The 18,779-nt window shown below is 35.2% G+C and overlaps 1 protein-coding gene across 4 annotated transcripts in view; it reads right to left on the bottom strand.

The window, feature by feature from the left end:
• The window catches only part of kalrna (kalirin RhoGEF kinase a), a 195,236-nt gene that overhangs the window by 109,973 nt on the left and 66,484 nt on the right, over window positions 1–18,779 (bottom strand). For all 4 annotated transcript variants that reach the window (XM_069196821.1, XM_015358771.2, XM_015358770.2 and 1 more), the window contains exons 2-9: window positions 18,256–18,330; window positions 15,097–15,211; window positions 10,386–10,578; window positions 9,141–9,653; window positions 5,703–5,825; window positions 4,601–4,792; window positions 3,477–3,608; window positions 1,322–1,552 (exon numbers count right to left, since the gene is read on the bottom strand). In XM_069196821.1, coding sequence (XP_069052922.1) covers window positions 1,322–1,552; window positions 3,477–3,608; window positions 4,601–4,792; window positions 5,703–5,825; window positions 9,141–9,653; window positions 10,386–10,578; window positions 15,097–15,211; window positions 18,256–18,330 — 1,574 coding nt within the window. The remainder of the gene's footprint in view (window positions 1–1,321; window positions 1,553–3,476; window positions 3,609–4,600; window positions 4,793–5,702; window positions 5,826–9,140; window positions 9,654–10,385; window positions 10,579–15,096; window positions 15,212–18,255; window positions 18,331–18,779) is intronic.

Consider the following 18,779-nt stretch of genomic DNA (forward strand, 5'->3'; position numbering starts at 1 on the left):
CAAATTAACAGTGAACTTGATCACATTTAGTAATGACCAGCTGTTGCTTTTTTTACTCCTTTAAGAAAATTGAAACTTGGCATACACAACTGGCAAACCTTTAAGTGGAATTAAACCTGACCTAAGTGTCGGAGCATGTTGCTGATAAAACTACTTGACTTTTGAGTGAGATCCGGCTTATATTTAACTGTAGGGTTCATGCAAGGGTTATTATCCCTATTCTTGGCAAAATGTCAAAGAAGGAATAAGAGAATCCTAGATGCATTGTTATTTTGCATTCTTCAAGAATTTTTATAAAAGGTACTTATTAAATAGTTTATGTGTTTGATTCTGTGTGTATATATGGTTGATTATCAATAAATCAACAACCAATAATAACTGGCAGTTTGGTCATAAAATATCAAACAGTATTTACAAGCAAAATTTATTTCTCAGTAAACAGGTACCATACTAAATATATTGTCCTTTACTTCACACTAAACAAGCTGATGTAATGTGTGCTGTCTAGAACAGTGTTTCTTCAATAATGTAGTTTATATATATCAATATAGTGCCTTATATCCCATATAATAGCCATATGGTAATATAACGTAGGCAATAAGATTGTCACGGATGTCAGAAAGGACGCAGCATGGAACGGCAGGAGAGCGTAAGAGACCCTATGCGTAGCGGCGAGACATTTGTTAGCCCGGGCTCTGCTGTTCAGGAGAAACCTATGCCCTCAGGTAACAGACGTGGGGTGACCTGGTGCTAGGCGGGTCTCAGGACATCCGAACGTCAATGCTGAGCCCGGGCTAACCCCTGTCTCGCTGCTACGCATAGGGTCTTTTCACTCTCCTGCCATTCCGCGGTTTGTCCTTTCCGACATCCATGACAAAGATATTGTCTACATCAATTAGAAGGCAGGGTGCCTTGGCTAACTGGTGACATTTTTAACACAGAACTCCTAGTGATTCCTTCAAGACAGACCAACGACTTAAGGACTCGCAAGTCAATAAGTGCATAGACAACACAGAAGCATTATAATAAGGAGTGTGCTGAACCACACTGGAAGTGCACACTTCGGGTCAAAATCAATGCAGTTACTAGCAATTATTTTTGGCGAAACACTTGAATCAGAGTTTTCACCTTCTTTACTTATTAACTTGTCCCTCTAAACAGAACAAAAAGACTCAAGAGGAAATATTATCAAAGACAACTGCTGCTCAGAATGTTACCAGTCAAAAACACAGACCTCTCCTTTTACTAAATCCCTGTAACAATAATAAGTGGTGCAGAAAGCAAACTGACTTTATATTCACTGCCATACTGTGGTTTTTACCTGTTGGACATCCTGTTGGAAAACACAGAGCTGCAGTCGCTGATGCAGGCGAACCTTACGATGCTGCCAGATGCTCTCCAGCCTTCGCTGATGGTGCAGAACCTCGTGTACCACATCTAAGACACAATGTACAGCTTTGGAGTAATTGGCTGTTGCAGTGAGTGACTCTGAATTTCCAGGACTTAAAGGCCGCTGCAGAACATCCAACAGTGCTTTCCCATCCTGGCTCACCTACAGTCAGGTGCAGAAACACAACAGCATATTCAGTAGCCTGCACATTGTTTCATTTCATACTCAAACAGTAAGGTCTCAATTGACATTTTTAATATAAAAACTATCCTGCAGGTAGTGAGCTAATAATGTATGGATCCATAGTCTAATATCTTTGATTGATCCAAAATGAAACGTCTGCTTCACATTGATTATTCGAGTAAACTATACATTCTTATCCAGGTTTATGACGAATTCAGCCTACAAAGTCAATATTAATGTAGCAAATAGATACTTTGTTTTTTGCTTTTTTTATAAGTGACATAACTAACACAAACACTGCTGTCCATCTCATCTCTGTTTGCTTTATAAATGGCCTGGAGCAAAGATTGTATTTACTGAAAAACGAAATGGAAAAAACAGCACTTAGTAATTCAGAAATTAGAAAAAGTTACTTACGCAAAATAAAACAAAATAGAAACAATAACTGTAATAAAACAGTCATTACTTAAATACCACACAGGATATTAAAGATCAAAATTTAAATCTGCACAACATACAGTAGGTTATACAGTATATTAGAATGCACACCCTTACAGTTTACTGTGGGAATCTGAGAATGTATAGTGGGCATGCATATTAATAAGGTCTTTGTCCAATCAGAATGCTACAGAAAACAGAACTCCTACGATTTTGATTATGTATTATGTTTATTATTTTTAGCTTATACAGTACATGTGTAGAGTATAAAACAGCCACTGTACTGCCTCAGATGTTTTGCATCTTAAGATCACTGCTGCCGTCAAAATGCAGAGACGTGAAATTAAGTGGGATTTTAGTTTAGTTTTAGTGGGATTTAGATTTTTTTATTTTTCAAGGATTCATTTAGAAAAGCAAAGATGGCAAATGCAAAGCCAAGGCTGTCATAGAAGAGGACAGCAATGGGACAGTGGATTTTTTTTCACCAATTTTAAAGACCCGAGCATTTGCCTAGTTTTCCACCACAGCGAAGCCTTCACAATTTTACATGTGAGAACTTTAAGGAATTAAAGGGCATTTTGAAAGCTCAAAACCTGCCTAACCTTTGGCTAAAGACAAGCCTGACACAGAGGTGTCTTTTCATATTAACCATCTGGTGGTGAAAAAAAGAAATCATTCATCCATGGCAAAGTTATTAAGGAGACAATGACAGTTGCTGTCAACACATTAAAAGTTTAAGTTTAAAACTTCAAACACTTCAAAAACAAAGATGACAACTATCAAGAACATGCCATTTGGAGCTTGAACAGCAGGCAGAAGGGAAAAGGATGTCTTAGTAAATACACCACGACTTATTATATTGTGAATGTTTTCCACTGCAGTTCAGTGAATCAGTGAGCATGACCGATATGGCCTTATATATTAGCAGATATTACTATTTTTGTCTAAACAGACTTCAAGGATTCAACAGCAAAGGATGTTTTTTCACTATTTTGGCTCTTTAAAAGCAAACAAGAGGTGAAGTGATTTCTACAAGAAATTTAAAAAGTATGTGACATTTCGTTAAAGAAACACTTCAATCACTACCAATGGTAAAATGCTAGATGTCTATGCAGGCTTCATTGCAATTTGCAGAAATGATCCTGAATTGCTCCCCACTCTCTGTTTTCCACCAACAGGCACTTGTAAGTAAGGTTACTGACTTTTCTCAGTAAAAAAAGCCGTTCCCAAGGTCATCAACTCAATTGATGCAAGAGCTCTACAACACTCAATGCAAGTTCACTCAGTTCTTCCCTTCATGAGCTTGATGCTACCTACTGTATGGTTAGCTAATCCTTCATCCAGACGTGAGGTGGTAAAAGTGCTCCAGAGATTTAGATCTGATGCTGAAAAATATGCTTTTCTTTTAAATCCAATTAAATGATCAAGCAAGACTCTTCATTTCATAAGAAACAGAATCCTTTACCTCCGCATAGGCCTGGGTAACTTGCTCGTACAGTGACTGGTGATGGTGGATGGCAAGCTCCAGGTCTTGCATTTCCGATGGCAGGCCTCCCTCACTGCACATTTTACACCAAGCATCAACGCCCGACAGAAACTGGAATCAGTCCAGAAACACATTTCGACAAAGACATATCACAAAGGAGAATGGGGTACAATGGCAAGGTCAGATGTACATTCGTTGCACAGTGCTGTTCTACTTAATGACTGGTGAGGTAAACAGGAATCAGCAGCTAAGTGCCTGCTGACAGTGAGCAGTATTTTTTGTTTAAAACCTACAAGATTCACCATATTTATGCTTTGCTTTAAGAACTTCAGACATCAAATACCAGTTTAAAAAGGTTTTTCTCTACGAACACTTTAGTGCAATACAGGTATATACTGTACATAACATTAAGTATAACTCAAAATGGTAATTTTGGACTGTAATACACATCTTAAAACATTTAAGCACACTGTACACAGGGACTATGGAGAAATTGATTCAGGATGCTTGAAGTTTTTCTTTGGCCTATCCTGCTTGGCTAGAAGGGTGAGGATGGTCAGATGGACAAAGTGGTCTAGCACACCTATGTGGGATGAGAAAAGGGGTAAAGGAAAGTCAGATGTCTCTATATTAAATAAAGAAAGGAGCCGGCCATGGGTACAATCAGGAGCTTGTCCCTCTCTCAAACATTCATAGTGGACTCAAATTTGTGAATATTCATCAACTCAAAACATGCAGGGGTAATCAAGTCTTTTGGTTTGTATGTTACCTGAAGGCCAAACCTCATAAAAGGTGCAGGATTCTCATTAAAATGAAAAACATTATGATAAAAATCCTAAAACTCCAAAGAACAACACTAACATAGAAAATATTTTTGCCAGCATTTACCTCCAACTGATGTTCAGAAAACTGTGAACAGCACAGTGCTCAGCTGAAAATCTTGGCAAAAGCTGTCAGCAGACACTGATACCGTTCCCTTTTTTGTGCACTTGAACTATTTTCTACAGAATCAATTCAAATTAAACATCATGATAAATATAGCGCACTTATTCTACAGTCATAGACATATTCGTACAGTTCTTACTGATGATACCAGCTCTGACCTGTTCAGACTTCTGATGAAACACTGCAGACATTGCCAGGATGGTGCTACGCTCATCAAGGGCAGCAGCGAAGCTTTTCCACTCTTGATCTAGCTGGGCCGAGATCTGTTTGATTTGCTGGGAGGCGTAGTGGCCAGCTTCTGACAGTCTGGATGCCACAGACATTATCCGATTGATGTTGACGTATGCATTCTGATGAGGGAGGACAGGGAACATATCTGTGATAAAACATCTACTTGCAAGCTGACAAGAGGAATAGGAATGAAGCACGGGGAAATAAGTCTGCTCAACATATTAAAAACCGAACATTGTTTTAGCTGACTTTGGGTAGAAATAATCAAACATACAGTATGTGCATCTTTGTTGATACCCTCACTAAAAACATTATCATGTGCTGTACTGCCATCTGGCTTTTATCTGTATATTTCTATCTGTTCAGTTTATGAAACTCTTTAAAATAATACCTCTCTTAAAAGGTTATGAGTGTATGTCTGGTACAGTATACTGTATGTGTCACAATGATTATATTATTTACATCAGATAGTTTAGTTTATCCATACAGATTGTGTAAATTGAACATTATATATTTGTATTGTAGGAACAAGAATGCACCAATCTGTTCTTGTTAACAAACACATTAAAAATAATAAAGGACACTATACTGTACTGTTTTTTTTTTAACTGGGTTATTTTAAAACACTGACTTTCAAGTCTAAGACTTGTTAACTTTAGGGACAGTGATGTGTTGTTGAAAAAGAACATTTAAAAAAAGTTTGAAAAAATATTTTAAACATGAAAGAATTTTACTTGAAAAGAACGAATGATCAAGAATCAATACATATAATAATACTTCAAAAATAATCTAACAGATCTTTGTCATTGATGTAATAAGAGGTTTGACAAGGAATGAACAACATCAGTCTTTATCAATAACCTTGTTGTTTTCATAGTTTCCAAAGTATTCATGTCTATATGGGATTTTTTGAGTAACACTGAATTATTCACACAATCAATAATTCACCAGCAGATGAAGAGACAATGCCTTTAAAACACCAAATTTGTTTCCAGCAAAATATTTTCTAAGGGAAAAAAAACTTCTTACCATTGAGTTCATAGCAAAGTGATTGTGCTGTGTCTGTAAATCCACTGCATGTTGATAACTGACCCCAATCTCTGTGTGGCTCTGTAGAAACAGCTCCTTGTTGTGACTGATCCAGTCAAACATCTAAATTAAGAAATTCATAAGTACAAAAGAAATCTTAATTTCACAGTGCCTGAAAACCGTCAAATGACTCAAGTCACTGTGCCATTTCACTGGCTTTCAAGTTACAAATATTTATACCAGAAATGGTTTGTCATGAGTTTTTCAACTTGATTTTAATTGTATTTACCAAAATGTAAGCACATTCATAAGGAAAAAATGTGGTGAACCCTAGCAAATTCAAACTCAACATGACAAAACATGTAGTCATCCATCTACCCAGTTGCAACAAGAAAAAACTACACTTTAAAAAGTGGGAAAATAAACCATTAATGGTTTAAAGAAAAAAAAATATTAGTCAGTACAAGACAGAACTTCAACATTTCACATAAAACAAAGTGATCAGTGACTTTCAAATTAAAGTACATATAGAAGTGGAGAGTCAATAATGTTTAATTGTAAATTCCAATTACAATTTTCACAAACATTACAAACTGTAATATATACCAATGAAATTGCCTAAAATTGGCTTTCATTTAAAGTGATTTAATTAATTTCATTAAGTTCATTCCATTAAGAAGTAATAAGAAGCATGCTTCTATCAATGTCAGTTCCTTAAAAAAAATGGGAAAAAAAAACAAAAATCATCTTTCTGCTACTGTATTTCTCTCTGGTATGCCTCCTTTTTCCAATTTCTATTATTTTTTAAAAATCATGCGTTTTTGGTGCTTCTGACTGCTTAATGGGTTTGTGTGTGTCTTTGCAGAAAAGTACTGTAAACTGTAAAATGCATGTCTTATGATTTCCTGATATGCGTAACAAGCTTTGCTGTTCTTAAATTACTGCTTCTACTTCAGAACGAGTTAGTAAAAATCAGGAGTAAGCAGAACATAACGTCCAAGTTATGCCCTTAAAGAAATTAATCAGTGTACCCACTATTTCCCAGATCTATCACAGGGCAGTATCACAGGGCTTTAAAAAATAACTTTTTTCACAAAATTTGAGAAGTATGCTATAAAAATATTAATTGTAAAGGAGCACTAAAGGAAAAGCTGAAAATCAATCATGCACTTTGATAGCAAAAACAATGGCCTTCCATTGAAAGGATGTTTAAAAACATAAAGACGGCATATGGCACCATAAGAATTAAAAACTTGTAAGATCAGAAACAAACATGGCTCTGTCCTAAATCAGCACTGCCTCACCAGGGAAATTAAAAGCTAACTTTGCCCATTCTAAGAACAGGCACCATGGGGGCAGACACTAATTAGGGAAGTATCTGCACTTATCCTAATTAGGTCTTGAACATATAATTTGGGAGCTATTGTCCTACTAGGCTGTCATTCTGGGACATACACTATAAAGGCAAAAAAGAACAGGCTCATGGTGAGTTATATAATGGTAGTTCTATTATTCTATAATAGAAGCACAGGTACAGTATGCATTGTAACTCATTAATTTCACATGTAACCTATTTTATTTCTGTTGCTATTTTATTTCATGCTGCGGCCAATGTTTTTTTTTTTAACTTGAATTTAAATGGAGTTCCTAACAGAAAGAGGAGAAGGGGTTCAGGAGGAGGACAAGTTTCTATTGATCACTGGCCCCAGGGTATAAATATGGGACTCTAAACTAGCATATGTTGCACTAACACCCCACTGCCATCCCCAGCTCCACCCCCAGAGTAATAACCTCCTGCATGATCAGGGGGGTTCCGCCTTCCTCACACATATGGCCAAGCAGTACAGGGCTCTCTCAAACCCAGGAGACTGATGGAAAAATATCAATATTCAGCGCAGTCACATTGTTTCTGAACCGACTTTTGATCAAAATAATTTTGCTAGTCTGAGGGATTATAAGTGCTAGATAAATATTTGGATTCACTAGGTCAATTAAGTAGCTGCACTTCATTTGTGATGAATTGCATCCTCTTTTATACGTATAGCACATGAAATGTGGGAGTAATGATTATGGGATACAATTATCACTACACTATCTTGATAAAAATTGATGTCACTTGCAAAATTAATTTATCCAGAGTAACTTAAGAAAGACAAAAGGATGGAGTACTGTTACATACAGAGTAACCTACGGTAATTGAAAACGGGACCCTTTCCTGTGTTTTTTTATACTATATGACAGTATAGTATAAATATAGAAAGAACAGAGCAGACTAAGGTTAAGTAAATTGCACAGGGTAAGAAAAAGAAGTGATTTACTTAGAAGCTGGAAAATAGATTTGAACGTTCTTTTGTCCAGGCAGCAGCCTTTTCTTTAAGTGCTAACCTTTGCTTTGAAACTTCCAAAGACCAACATATCCTCAACTTTCAAAACAGCTTTCACCCTACAACTTGCAGCCCTGAACTGCTAAAATAAATCATCTGATATTTCAAACTTCTGTGGGTTGACATATGTACAATATCCTACTGTAGCTTGGGCTTTCCCATTACATCTGAAGGTATGTGGTTTTATTTTTCCTACACTACTTTCAAATTGCTTGGAAAGTGTTTGCAGACAGAGAAGGCTTAAATTGCCTGTATACCATATGAACACTTTTACATCTGGAAAGCACACGAAGTGCTTTAAAAATATTTATGAAGATGAAAGACTGTACTATACATTGCTTGCAACTACTTAAATTTACAAATGCTTGTTGCTTTATGGAAAGTTACATATCATAAGTTGCTGTGTTTTGCTTTTATCCTCCATATCCAGTTTTTAAACTGGTTCCAGATGAAGAATTGTTTAGGTTTCTTGATGTCATGTTTCTGAGTCACAAATGTATAAAACCATTACAGAATTCTTATTCTCGAGCACAATATTAATACAGTATATTACATTTGTAACATGTACTGTATATGAAGATATCCGTGCGATACAAAGCCTCTAAAAGACAATAATAATCTTTTAAAATATGAAACATTATAACACCTCCCAGTATACATAGACCAGGAATGCAAACAATTCTGATTGGTGCTATTGTACTGCATGTAACCTGCAAATACCCTGTTAACATCTCACAAACATTGAATTTGGTCATTTCTAATTGCTATTTGAATTCCCCTGCACAGATAGACACATGCCACATAAGTGACAATCAGTGATGTAGATACTAGCAGGTCAAACTCCTGTTTTTCCAAAAGACTTGGTACTAAATACAATGTATCTTGTAGGGAAATACAGTGTTCACATTTATAGTAACTCTACGTAAAACTAAGCAATAAGACAAAGCAATTTCAAACTAGAAACAGACCCTGAACTTTACAAATCAAATGTCTTAGTCACTGGGAATTTGTGACTCAAAGAGTCAGGCTAAGTCCTATTGGGAATCAACTTTACCTTCTCTGCATCCTGCTCAAAGAGTCGAAGCTGAAAACACTGATCTAACTTCAGTTTTCTCATGTGCCACATCTGGTGCAAGTGCTGTCTGGTGGAATGCAGTTTGTCAAGAAGACTGGCGATCTTTGGCACAACACTCTGGAAGTCTGCACTGCCAGGGATGCAGTTTCTCCCTGAAAAGCCATCACTACAGCGAATACACTGCAGCAACCTCTGGCCTTCACGGTCTAGCTCCTCCACTGGAGCCTTAAGCACCTTCTTCTTCAGCTGAGTATGCTCATCTATCAATCTCCTGGACCCCTCCACATCCACAGGAAATTCCTTTTTGGCCAGTATCTCTTGTAGTTCTTCTAGACGGGATAACAAGTGCACAGCACTGCCAATGAACTCTTCCAAAGACACACGGAGTTCAATCCACTCATCATGGTTGTACTCCAAAGAGCCTTCAAAGTCATCAGTCAGCTGGGATGGGTCAACTAGCTTTGAAAGGCCTTCCACTGACACCATACTGGTCTGGAAAAAAATAGAGGAATCATTATATCATTTATGCATTTATTTGTACAAAAGTTAATTTATCAGTGAATATTATTAAACCACAGAGAATAAGCAGATTATTTTTGATTTAAGAGCACTGTGCCATAATCCCAAAAAGGTATTTAAATGCTTGTTTTGTGAAGTCAGGGCCAAGAACTTTTTCTTTTAAACCCGTTAATAAAGAGCTAATGAGCCAAAAGGTCAAATAAAGTCAAAATCAATTCAGTAACATGTCTGGGAGAGATGGACGTGCACTGTTGATATTACTTAAGTCTTAAACATGGTTTTACAGGCAGCAAACATTAAATCCTTAACACTGCATCCCAACTTTGAAAAAACACCAAACGTACAATATGATTTTTATGATTTATATCATTTACATGTACTTCCAACAAAATTAAGCTGTGGAAAAAAAAGTATTCCAAAGAATAATTCCCATGGACTAAATATTTTGATTTTGACATTCAGATATGATTTATTCAAATGGTCATACTGTTTATTATCTTTTAAATACCATTATAAATCTCTTTACACCATGAAATGCCCCATGCATTGTCTCTGAAGCGATTATTATCTCATAACTAACTTTATAATACCTGTTCATGTAGCACAGGCACACAAACCACTGTTAATTATTTTTGAAGATAAAATGCACACGCATGGGATTCAAAAATAAAAAGTTCTTTGTTCATATGTATACCAAATCCTCACCTCGAATGTAAACTTTGAGCTGCCAAAATTAGTTTTCTGCTTCTGCCAAAAATTGTCCGGTTTGATAATAAGTGCAACACAGATCTCAGCAGGAAAAGCTTCTTGCAGGGTTTTCAGAAGAGGTTTGATCAAGTCCCACTTAGAGCCTCGCATGTCAATAATTACAGTGAAACCCCGCTTACAGACATCATCGCTGTGAAGTGGAAAAACATTGCTATTAGAGCACAGCCAACATGGCATTCTACAACATCAGTCACACACTTTAAACATGCAATTGGGTCAAAAGAGACTCTGCAGATGATCTGAAAGTGAACATCTTTCAAGTCCATTTATACTGAGTCAGGCTTTGCTTCCCAAAAGGAACCTTAAAAATATCACAAACTGTTCACTGCTCTGATTAAGTGAAATTAAGTGGATTACAATCATATACCAGTTGCATTTCTGAATGGCAAATCCAGCAAAGCTTTAATATTATGGGTCTGAAAGTCTTTTTTACCCATGCAGCAATTCTTTTCTCTACAAATGGGTAAATAAACCATATCCTGACTGATATCCAATATCCAATTGTTTAGCAATGTCCTCTGAAACATTTTACAGTTTTAGTTAGGAGATTAGGTCATTTTAATTAAAACCTTTAATGAAAATGAAAATATATATTATTTTCTCATGGCTTACACTGCTATTAAAATCCTGTGCACCTTTATTTTGAAAACACATATTAATGATGATGCTTAGATAAAACAAGTAATAATTGCTCTACTCCTTTTCCTGCCCTTCTGAACCTTTTAAAACGGCTGGAATTAATGTGATACTAATCTCTTTTTTGCTTTAAGGCTACAAATCCACTGAACGCAATGTTTGTTATTTCCACACAAGCGTGTAGTTATTCTAACAATAAAAGCAGCGTTATTATCCATTTAATTTCCTCTATATTCAATTATAAATGGGTCACTTGACAGCAGTAGCAAAAAGGATGCGTTTGAGCACAAAACAAATCACAGCAGTGAAAAGACAAGAAAATAATATCTTAGATGCTCCAGGACAGAAGCTGTTTTTAAGTAATACTGGATCCACAGGGAAAATTACTCTCGCCAAGAATCAAGCCACAGTAACTATGAAACCATACCACTTACTACAATTGGCTTATTAAATGCAACAATATATTTACTCATGCATTAAATATAAAAATAGAGTACCTTTAAGTTAGGAAACACATGTTAAAAGGACAAACCTAAAAATGACTTTATGAAAGGTGAAAGTTTTAAAAACTAAGTATCCACAATTTTTACCTCTTATCTTTTGAAAATAATAAGTACAAGCAAAAATAGTGAGCAGGGTAACACTAAAAACACTGAAAGAAACTGAAACTGGAAACATTCCAGACAGACATTATGTTGCAATATTTACTGTTCTAATGGCAGTCTTCTTTAAAAAAAAAATATAGAAAATATTACAGGAGCTGGAAATTAAAAATGCCTTGTAGCTGTTGTACTATCTTAGTTAAAAACAAACTCATGGAAAACAGTACAATATTACAGTGCATTTTATTCCCTCTTGTTAGATTAAGAAAAGAAAACTACTGATGATTGCTAAGTAAAACTGTTACCTCTATTTTCATATATTTCAATGTCTGTATACACCTTTAAAATGTGCAGCCCGAATGTATACATTATCTTTAAAACAAGTAGTAATTCAATAATTCTATTTCCCTGTTTCCCTCTTCTTTACTTCCATCAACCATTTGATATACAGTAATAGAGCAGAGATGTGTCCTAAAACAAAAAAAGCTTTTATTTTAATGTTTATGTTAAAACACTACATTTTGGCAATTACATAATATTGTATATTTACAATATAAAAGATATTCTGACTAATTTAGAACAAATGTTAGAGATAGGAAAAACTGTCTCTTACAGTATAACCTTATTGTACAAAATTTGGATAGTAACATGCAATACTCAGTTCTAAACCTACAGTACTTAAAGTTCAGCAACTGCTCCTCGTTACATGTTGCTAAATAATTTAAATGTTTTCTTATGTTTTAAAAACAGGAGAGGAAGCCTTAAATTTAAAAATGATGCAAACACTATGGTTTAGTAAAATATAGATAAGAACAGTCAAATAACAGTTTTAATGAATACACAAGCTTTCAGTTTAAGAAGGTTACTAGAATGAAAGAGGCAAATCATCACGACATGGAAGGAGGTTTCTTATTTTCAGTGCTCTGAGTGTATTAATAAAGTAAGGTTAGGTGGAAAAAGTATCTTCTATTTATACTACTTTCCCCTAAGGTATCAGGCTGTTTAAAGTCTAATTAACAAGCCTTTGTCCTATATTACAGAGAGCTTTGAAGTTTACTTCATAGGCACTGTGCCAAGACTGATCAATGCGTGACAGAGCAGTACTGTCCTGACATTGTTCCTGAACGGATTAAGCACCAGCGTGCAGAGATTTCCTACATTTTTAAAATGCACCAGCGCTACACTGCATATCTACTGTATATCAGTATTTCACCAAGGATTCAAAAATACCTTAGAAGGTAAAACAGTTCATTCATTTTCTGAATTCAAAATACACATGACTGTCAATTGGATTCAACATCAATCACAACAGGTAAAACACATGATGAATAATCAATTAGCGGAAAGCAAAAGGTTAGGATACAGATTGCATGGGCAGGAAAATAATATATTGCTTCCACAAATTAAACATTAAACATAAACTCATATTTCTTCTAAGTGAAGCAACTTGAATCATCTCCTTAACAGGCAGAATTTAATTTGGTGCCCTTCTGGAAAGATAAAGTTGTCATTAAAGCTACCTACAGTTCTGTATCTATAACAGACCAGAACTCCCTCTGTAGTTCTAATATAAAAATAAAACAGGCAAAGAAAACAGCTGTGGGAAGTTTCACACAATTATTAAGGAATAAAAAATATATTTGACTAGTATAAGCTCTTATTTAAGAATAATATTAAGTCTTTCTAGGAGGTTGACTTAGAAACAGACAGGATGCTGTGCCTAGATTTACACCATACATCAAGAAGGTGTGAAGTACATTTTAAAAAATAATTAAATTTGTTTTGTTTTAGTAAGCCAAAGGGTCTTAATTTAAAAAGTTGAAATAATAAAAGCATACATTTAATTTAAAGCATTGTAACAAACATCTGTTTGAATAATAGGTTAAATACTGAATTACAGTATGTAGTAAATGTACTGTAACTATTAAACTATTACTACTGTCATGTTACCTGATATTTATCACAGTCTGACAGGGACTGATATCTTAAAAACCAATTTATGCGTTCTTTGTTCACATAAATAAATACTGTATGTTTATACAATATTTATCTATTTAATTTAAAATAGTCAAGCTGTTGTGCTTCTTGAAAATAAGCAGCTACAGTACATATTATACAATATTGTAAATATTACATAATTCGCAAATAAATTATAATTTCTGATTATGAATGTGACGCCTCCAAAAATGATGTTGGAAAAAGACAGCACCTGTAAAGTAACTCCAAAAAACATGACACCAGTGCTTTCACCATATTGTATATAAATATAACTACACAACCTAAGTCATTCGTCTATTACTCAACACATCTCTTTATTCCTACCTGTATGTTTTATGAGCTTCTCCTTCATGAATCACCCTGCCATTTTCTCTGCACAACTTTCTAAACTCAGAAGTACTTATTTGACAGTAATGCACCAGTGCTAAACCTATATATCACATTTAATAAATCCTGCTAGGAAGAATAGTCCCAATTACTTCACTTCTGACAGAATGATGAAGCACTTTCTAACAATGAAGAGTGAATGGACTTTGTTGTATGGACAATACATAACAATCAGGTCCCTCATGGGATATTTATTTAACTGATACTATACATGGTGTATTATCAAAACTGAAATTATTTATAGACAAATTCCATTTAATTTCATGTTATTACATTTTTACTTTTGTCTAAGCCAAGTTAGAGGCACGTACAGTGTGTATTACTGTATGTGCACCCAGTGTAATGTTTAAGATACAAATTACGGAGTGCCCTACAATAAAAGCCTCACATGTACATTAGATGAATAATCAGATACATAAAAGGTTAGGTGAACGTTTTTAGCTTGAGAAACTGTTTTGGGTTCTATAATGAGGTAAGATCGGTGGCATGTAGTTGACTGGTGTATTAGATTCTTCATTAGTGGAAATTTGACTTATAGAATTTAAACCGTGACAGGAACCTTGCAAACAACTCAATACCAACACCAGAAAAAAGTGTGCTAGAAGCAGAGTAATCAAGCCACAGCAACTGCTGCCAGCAGTTACTATAGTATATGACAGAACCACGCCTTCTGGTATTCCAACAAAAATAAAAATACACTCCGGAAAAAAAGAATCCTTTCCAAAGCTGATATTTGAGAAAAAAATCCTCGCCAATTTTTTTTTTTGTCAGCAGAAATCAATGTAATACAAATAATCTAATCTCAATCTGAAGAAGGATTTTTTCATTTATTATATTTCTCTCCATCTCATCTGTACATTATATAGAATATCTCAAGAAAAAAAAGAATAAATACTGCATGGATTTATATATATATGCACATATATAAATAAATTAATAAGACCAATTTAGTAGAACCAATCAGCAATCAACAGAAGGTTGAAAGCTACCTTATTCACTGCATGGGCTAGCGTGTTTGCGTTTACCTTGGTACAGTAGCCAAATATTGTACCAGTCTTCGGAGGTCTTCCTGCTTTATTCTGTCATGGTTACTTCTTGCTGGGAAGGTCAAGATTGGGCCACCTCTTTTGTCACGGCCTCCTGTAGACGATACACTGCACTGTGAAAGTCTGTGGTGGCCAACATTCAATTATACCATACCTGCCAGGTGTTCTAGCAAAATCTCAAAATCACTCAAGGAATTGCCCTCATTAGTGTAAACCTTATAAGCATTATAAAACAATAAGACATCAGCACATTAAAATGATACAATGAGACATATTAGGCCACTGTTCACTCCAGAGAATATGGCCTTAGGATGGTAATATAAAATAGGAAAAGCTGATCTGATGGAGATAAAAATGGTGAATAGGCTGTTTTTTGTATTCAAGAAACAATAGAAATGTTACCACTTTTTGACCTACGGTATTTGACCGGGAGAAGCACGAGAGTTATGCAGCTCTCAAAGTTCATTTAAAACAGAGGCTTTTCACCATTATTCACATGTGAAGAGGGAAAGCTCATCTGATTGTGGAGGAAGTGCAGTACATATTTGTCCGTTCTGATACTTAGAAGTCCCTCAGCGCACACACCAGAAGTCATGAGACAAGGAAGGAAAGAATTAAAATAATCTCTGTATGATCACAGTGACAGATTCATGCTGACACTTTTTGGGAACACTTTATCTTTAGAATACGTCCATATTCAACTTAAATGAACTCGGCAGCTCTTTTCTGCTATCCAACATCAATCAACATCTACAGGTTGTGTTTTTTTCTTTATACAATTGCCAAACCAGTGCTGCACATTGCCCAGTATCAAAAGATAAAGAAAAAATGGATGAAAAAGCATGAGATTCTATTTGGGCTAACTCTTCATTAAATCCAAGCCAATTCTGTTCCTTCACTAAGGGGTATAGTTTGCCATTGATGACACACAGTAAAAGTCTTAATATACTGAGAGGCATTAAAATGCAACAAATGAGCATTAGAACCACTTGTGGCTTTTTAAAATTTATCTCAGTATATTTTTATATAAAGAAAAAAAATGCAATTCTTTTTTTTTTCTAGTTTATCTGCCTTCCATTATACAAAAGTAGATCAAAGCAGGCTGGTTTCCCAGAATTCAGGGATTTCCAGGGGCTTTCGGTGGCTTTTATCAAAGCGACTTCCACCTTCCTTTGATACAGGGAAGATATGTTTTTTTTTCCTTCAATGACCAAGGCCTTATACTGTGTCTCACATGTGGAAATTGCTGTGCTCAAATACCCGGGAAGAGTTCCCTAATAACTAAATTACTCAAATGAAAGGAAAGTGTTTTTACCCAGATCACTGTCTTTTTGAAATATTCAGCTAATCAGCATCAAAACTAGAAACTGGACTGAATCAAAACGTCAAGTTCAAGTCCAAACGTAAACCTGTATGGAGGGTTTCTACAGGGTAAAAGAAACAAGACTCTGTGAAAACAACAAGCAAATCCGGAAAAAACAAAGGGTCACTTCTAAGTGGAGGAGTTATAAAGAGCATTTGGAGGATGGGCTCTGATTTAAACCCGGCTTTAGACTTGAGTATCTGGATCCGTTGTTCACCTCAGTCCCATTCCCATTTGGGAGGTGGAGGTAATGATTACCAGACACAGAGAACAGGAAAAATAAAACAAAGAACAGGCCTCTGTGGTGGGGATGAAGTGAGAATAAAAACATCCAAAAAAAGTATTCACATCTACAGTAGGTTTCTGATTGTCCTCCTACATTTAAGATACAAAAAGACGTCTATCCCCTATTGGCTAAACAATACCAAAGCATCATTTTAATTAAGAACACATGCGGTCTTTTACCTTCTCAGGACAAAAAAGTTCTCTCTTTTTATTTTTTTTTAGGGTAATCTTGCCCTAGTGTGGATCAACACTTGTTTACACAGAAGTTATGTTTTATCTGCAGTAAAGTTAATCCCTCTGTTTTAAGTACACATTAACGAGCAAAACATAAACACCCCATGAGAATCAGACAATGAGTATTTTACATGTAAACTCACATATCAGTGTCCCTTATTTACAAAAAGAATGAAAAGACAACTTCAAGCAAAAAGAAGCATGCAGCTAAGTAAGATATTCATTTTAAATTCAGTAGCTTTGGACCGGCATTGAGCAGTTCAGTACAGGGGCAATCTGAAATGTAGATTTGGCTGTAGCTGTCTTGAGTGAAAGAATTACAGAGGAGCTGTAAGGATGAGGCAATTGGAACCTCACCTCCATCCCAGATCACTTGAGGTGGAAGAAAGGAAGCCAGGAACCCATATAATAATAATAATAATAATAATAATAATAATAATAATAATAATAATAATAATAATAATAATAATAATAATAATAATAATAATAATAATAATATTATTATTATTATTATTATTATTATTATTATTAATAATAATAATAATTAATAATAATAATTGCTTACACTTATATAGCGCTTTTCTGGACACTCCACTCAAAGCGCTTTACAGGTAATGGGGATTCCCCTCCACCACCACCAATGTGCAGCATCCACCTGGATGATGCGACGGCAGCCATAGTGCGCCAGAATGCTCACCACACATCAGCTATCAGTGGGGAGGAGAGCAGAGTAATGTAGCCAATTCATAGAGGGGGATTATTAGGAGGCCATGATTGGTAAAGGCCAATGGGAAATTTGGCCAGGACACCGGGGTTACACAGTACATATATACAGTACATTGTATCTGGTGTGGCACGGGGCTAGTCCTTTGCTCTTAAACTTCAGATCGATCACCATTTCATTTGGCATTTGCATGCCCCTTATAAATAAGTTTTCACCAATATAGAAAGACATGGCATTCAAAGCAAAAACAAAAAATAAATCTGTTGTATGTACAGTATCTGTTACTTTCTTTCAAATGTGTAGAAATCTGCAGCTGATGATTCTCACAACAACCCTGCTCAACTCATCCTGCACTGTGCTGTCAGATGCCTCCACCCTTCAACAGCCCTTGTAACCCATTTGTTTAGTATGTTGCTTTTTGTCTTTCTAGAAAAAAAATCTATGGTTTGAATGTCCCGAGCACAAAGCATTCAGTAACACTATTACCATTTATCATATTTAAATTTAAGTTGCGTTTGCACAATTAACTCACCTGATACAAAGGCCACTTTTTCTTTTAGTACAGGCAAGACATCAGATGCTTTAATTCCATCATTTCTGAAAGACCCTGAAAAAAAATACAGAAAGTATTTGATAATCTGATTTAACATTTAATCTCATAACAAGATTAAAATTCCTGGACACACACGCAAATTTCAATGGAAAAAAAAACAGAAATAAATAACTGCACTCAGTAATCTCATTTTTACATTTTTAATTGTATTTATAAATACACAAACCACAAGAGGTTTGCAAAATTGTTAAAATAATGCAATCACCCTCCACCTTCACAAATTGCCTTACAATCATACCTGTCTAAAACAGACACTATGTACCACTTGCATATTAATAATAAGTAGAATAATTAGCTTTGGGAAGCTTCTAAGAGGATTTATTTTCATGATGCAGAAGGGTAATTAAATGTTTGGAAAAAAGTAATTTTAATAATTAATTAATCAATTAAAGTAATGACCTACACATCTGAGAGTTGTTTTCAACTTCTTTCAATACTGTAAA

This window comes from Lepisosteus oculatus, chromosome 12 (genome assembly GCF_040954835.1).
Source record: "Lepisosteus oculatus isolate fLepOcu1 chromosome 12, fLepOcu1.hap2, whole genome shotgun sequence".
Taxonomy (NCBI): Eukaryota; Metazoa; Chordata; class Actinopteri; order Semionotiformes; family Lepisosteidae; genus Lepisosteus; species Lepisosteus oculatus.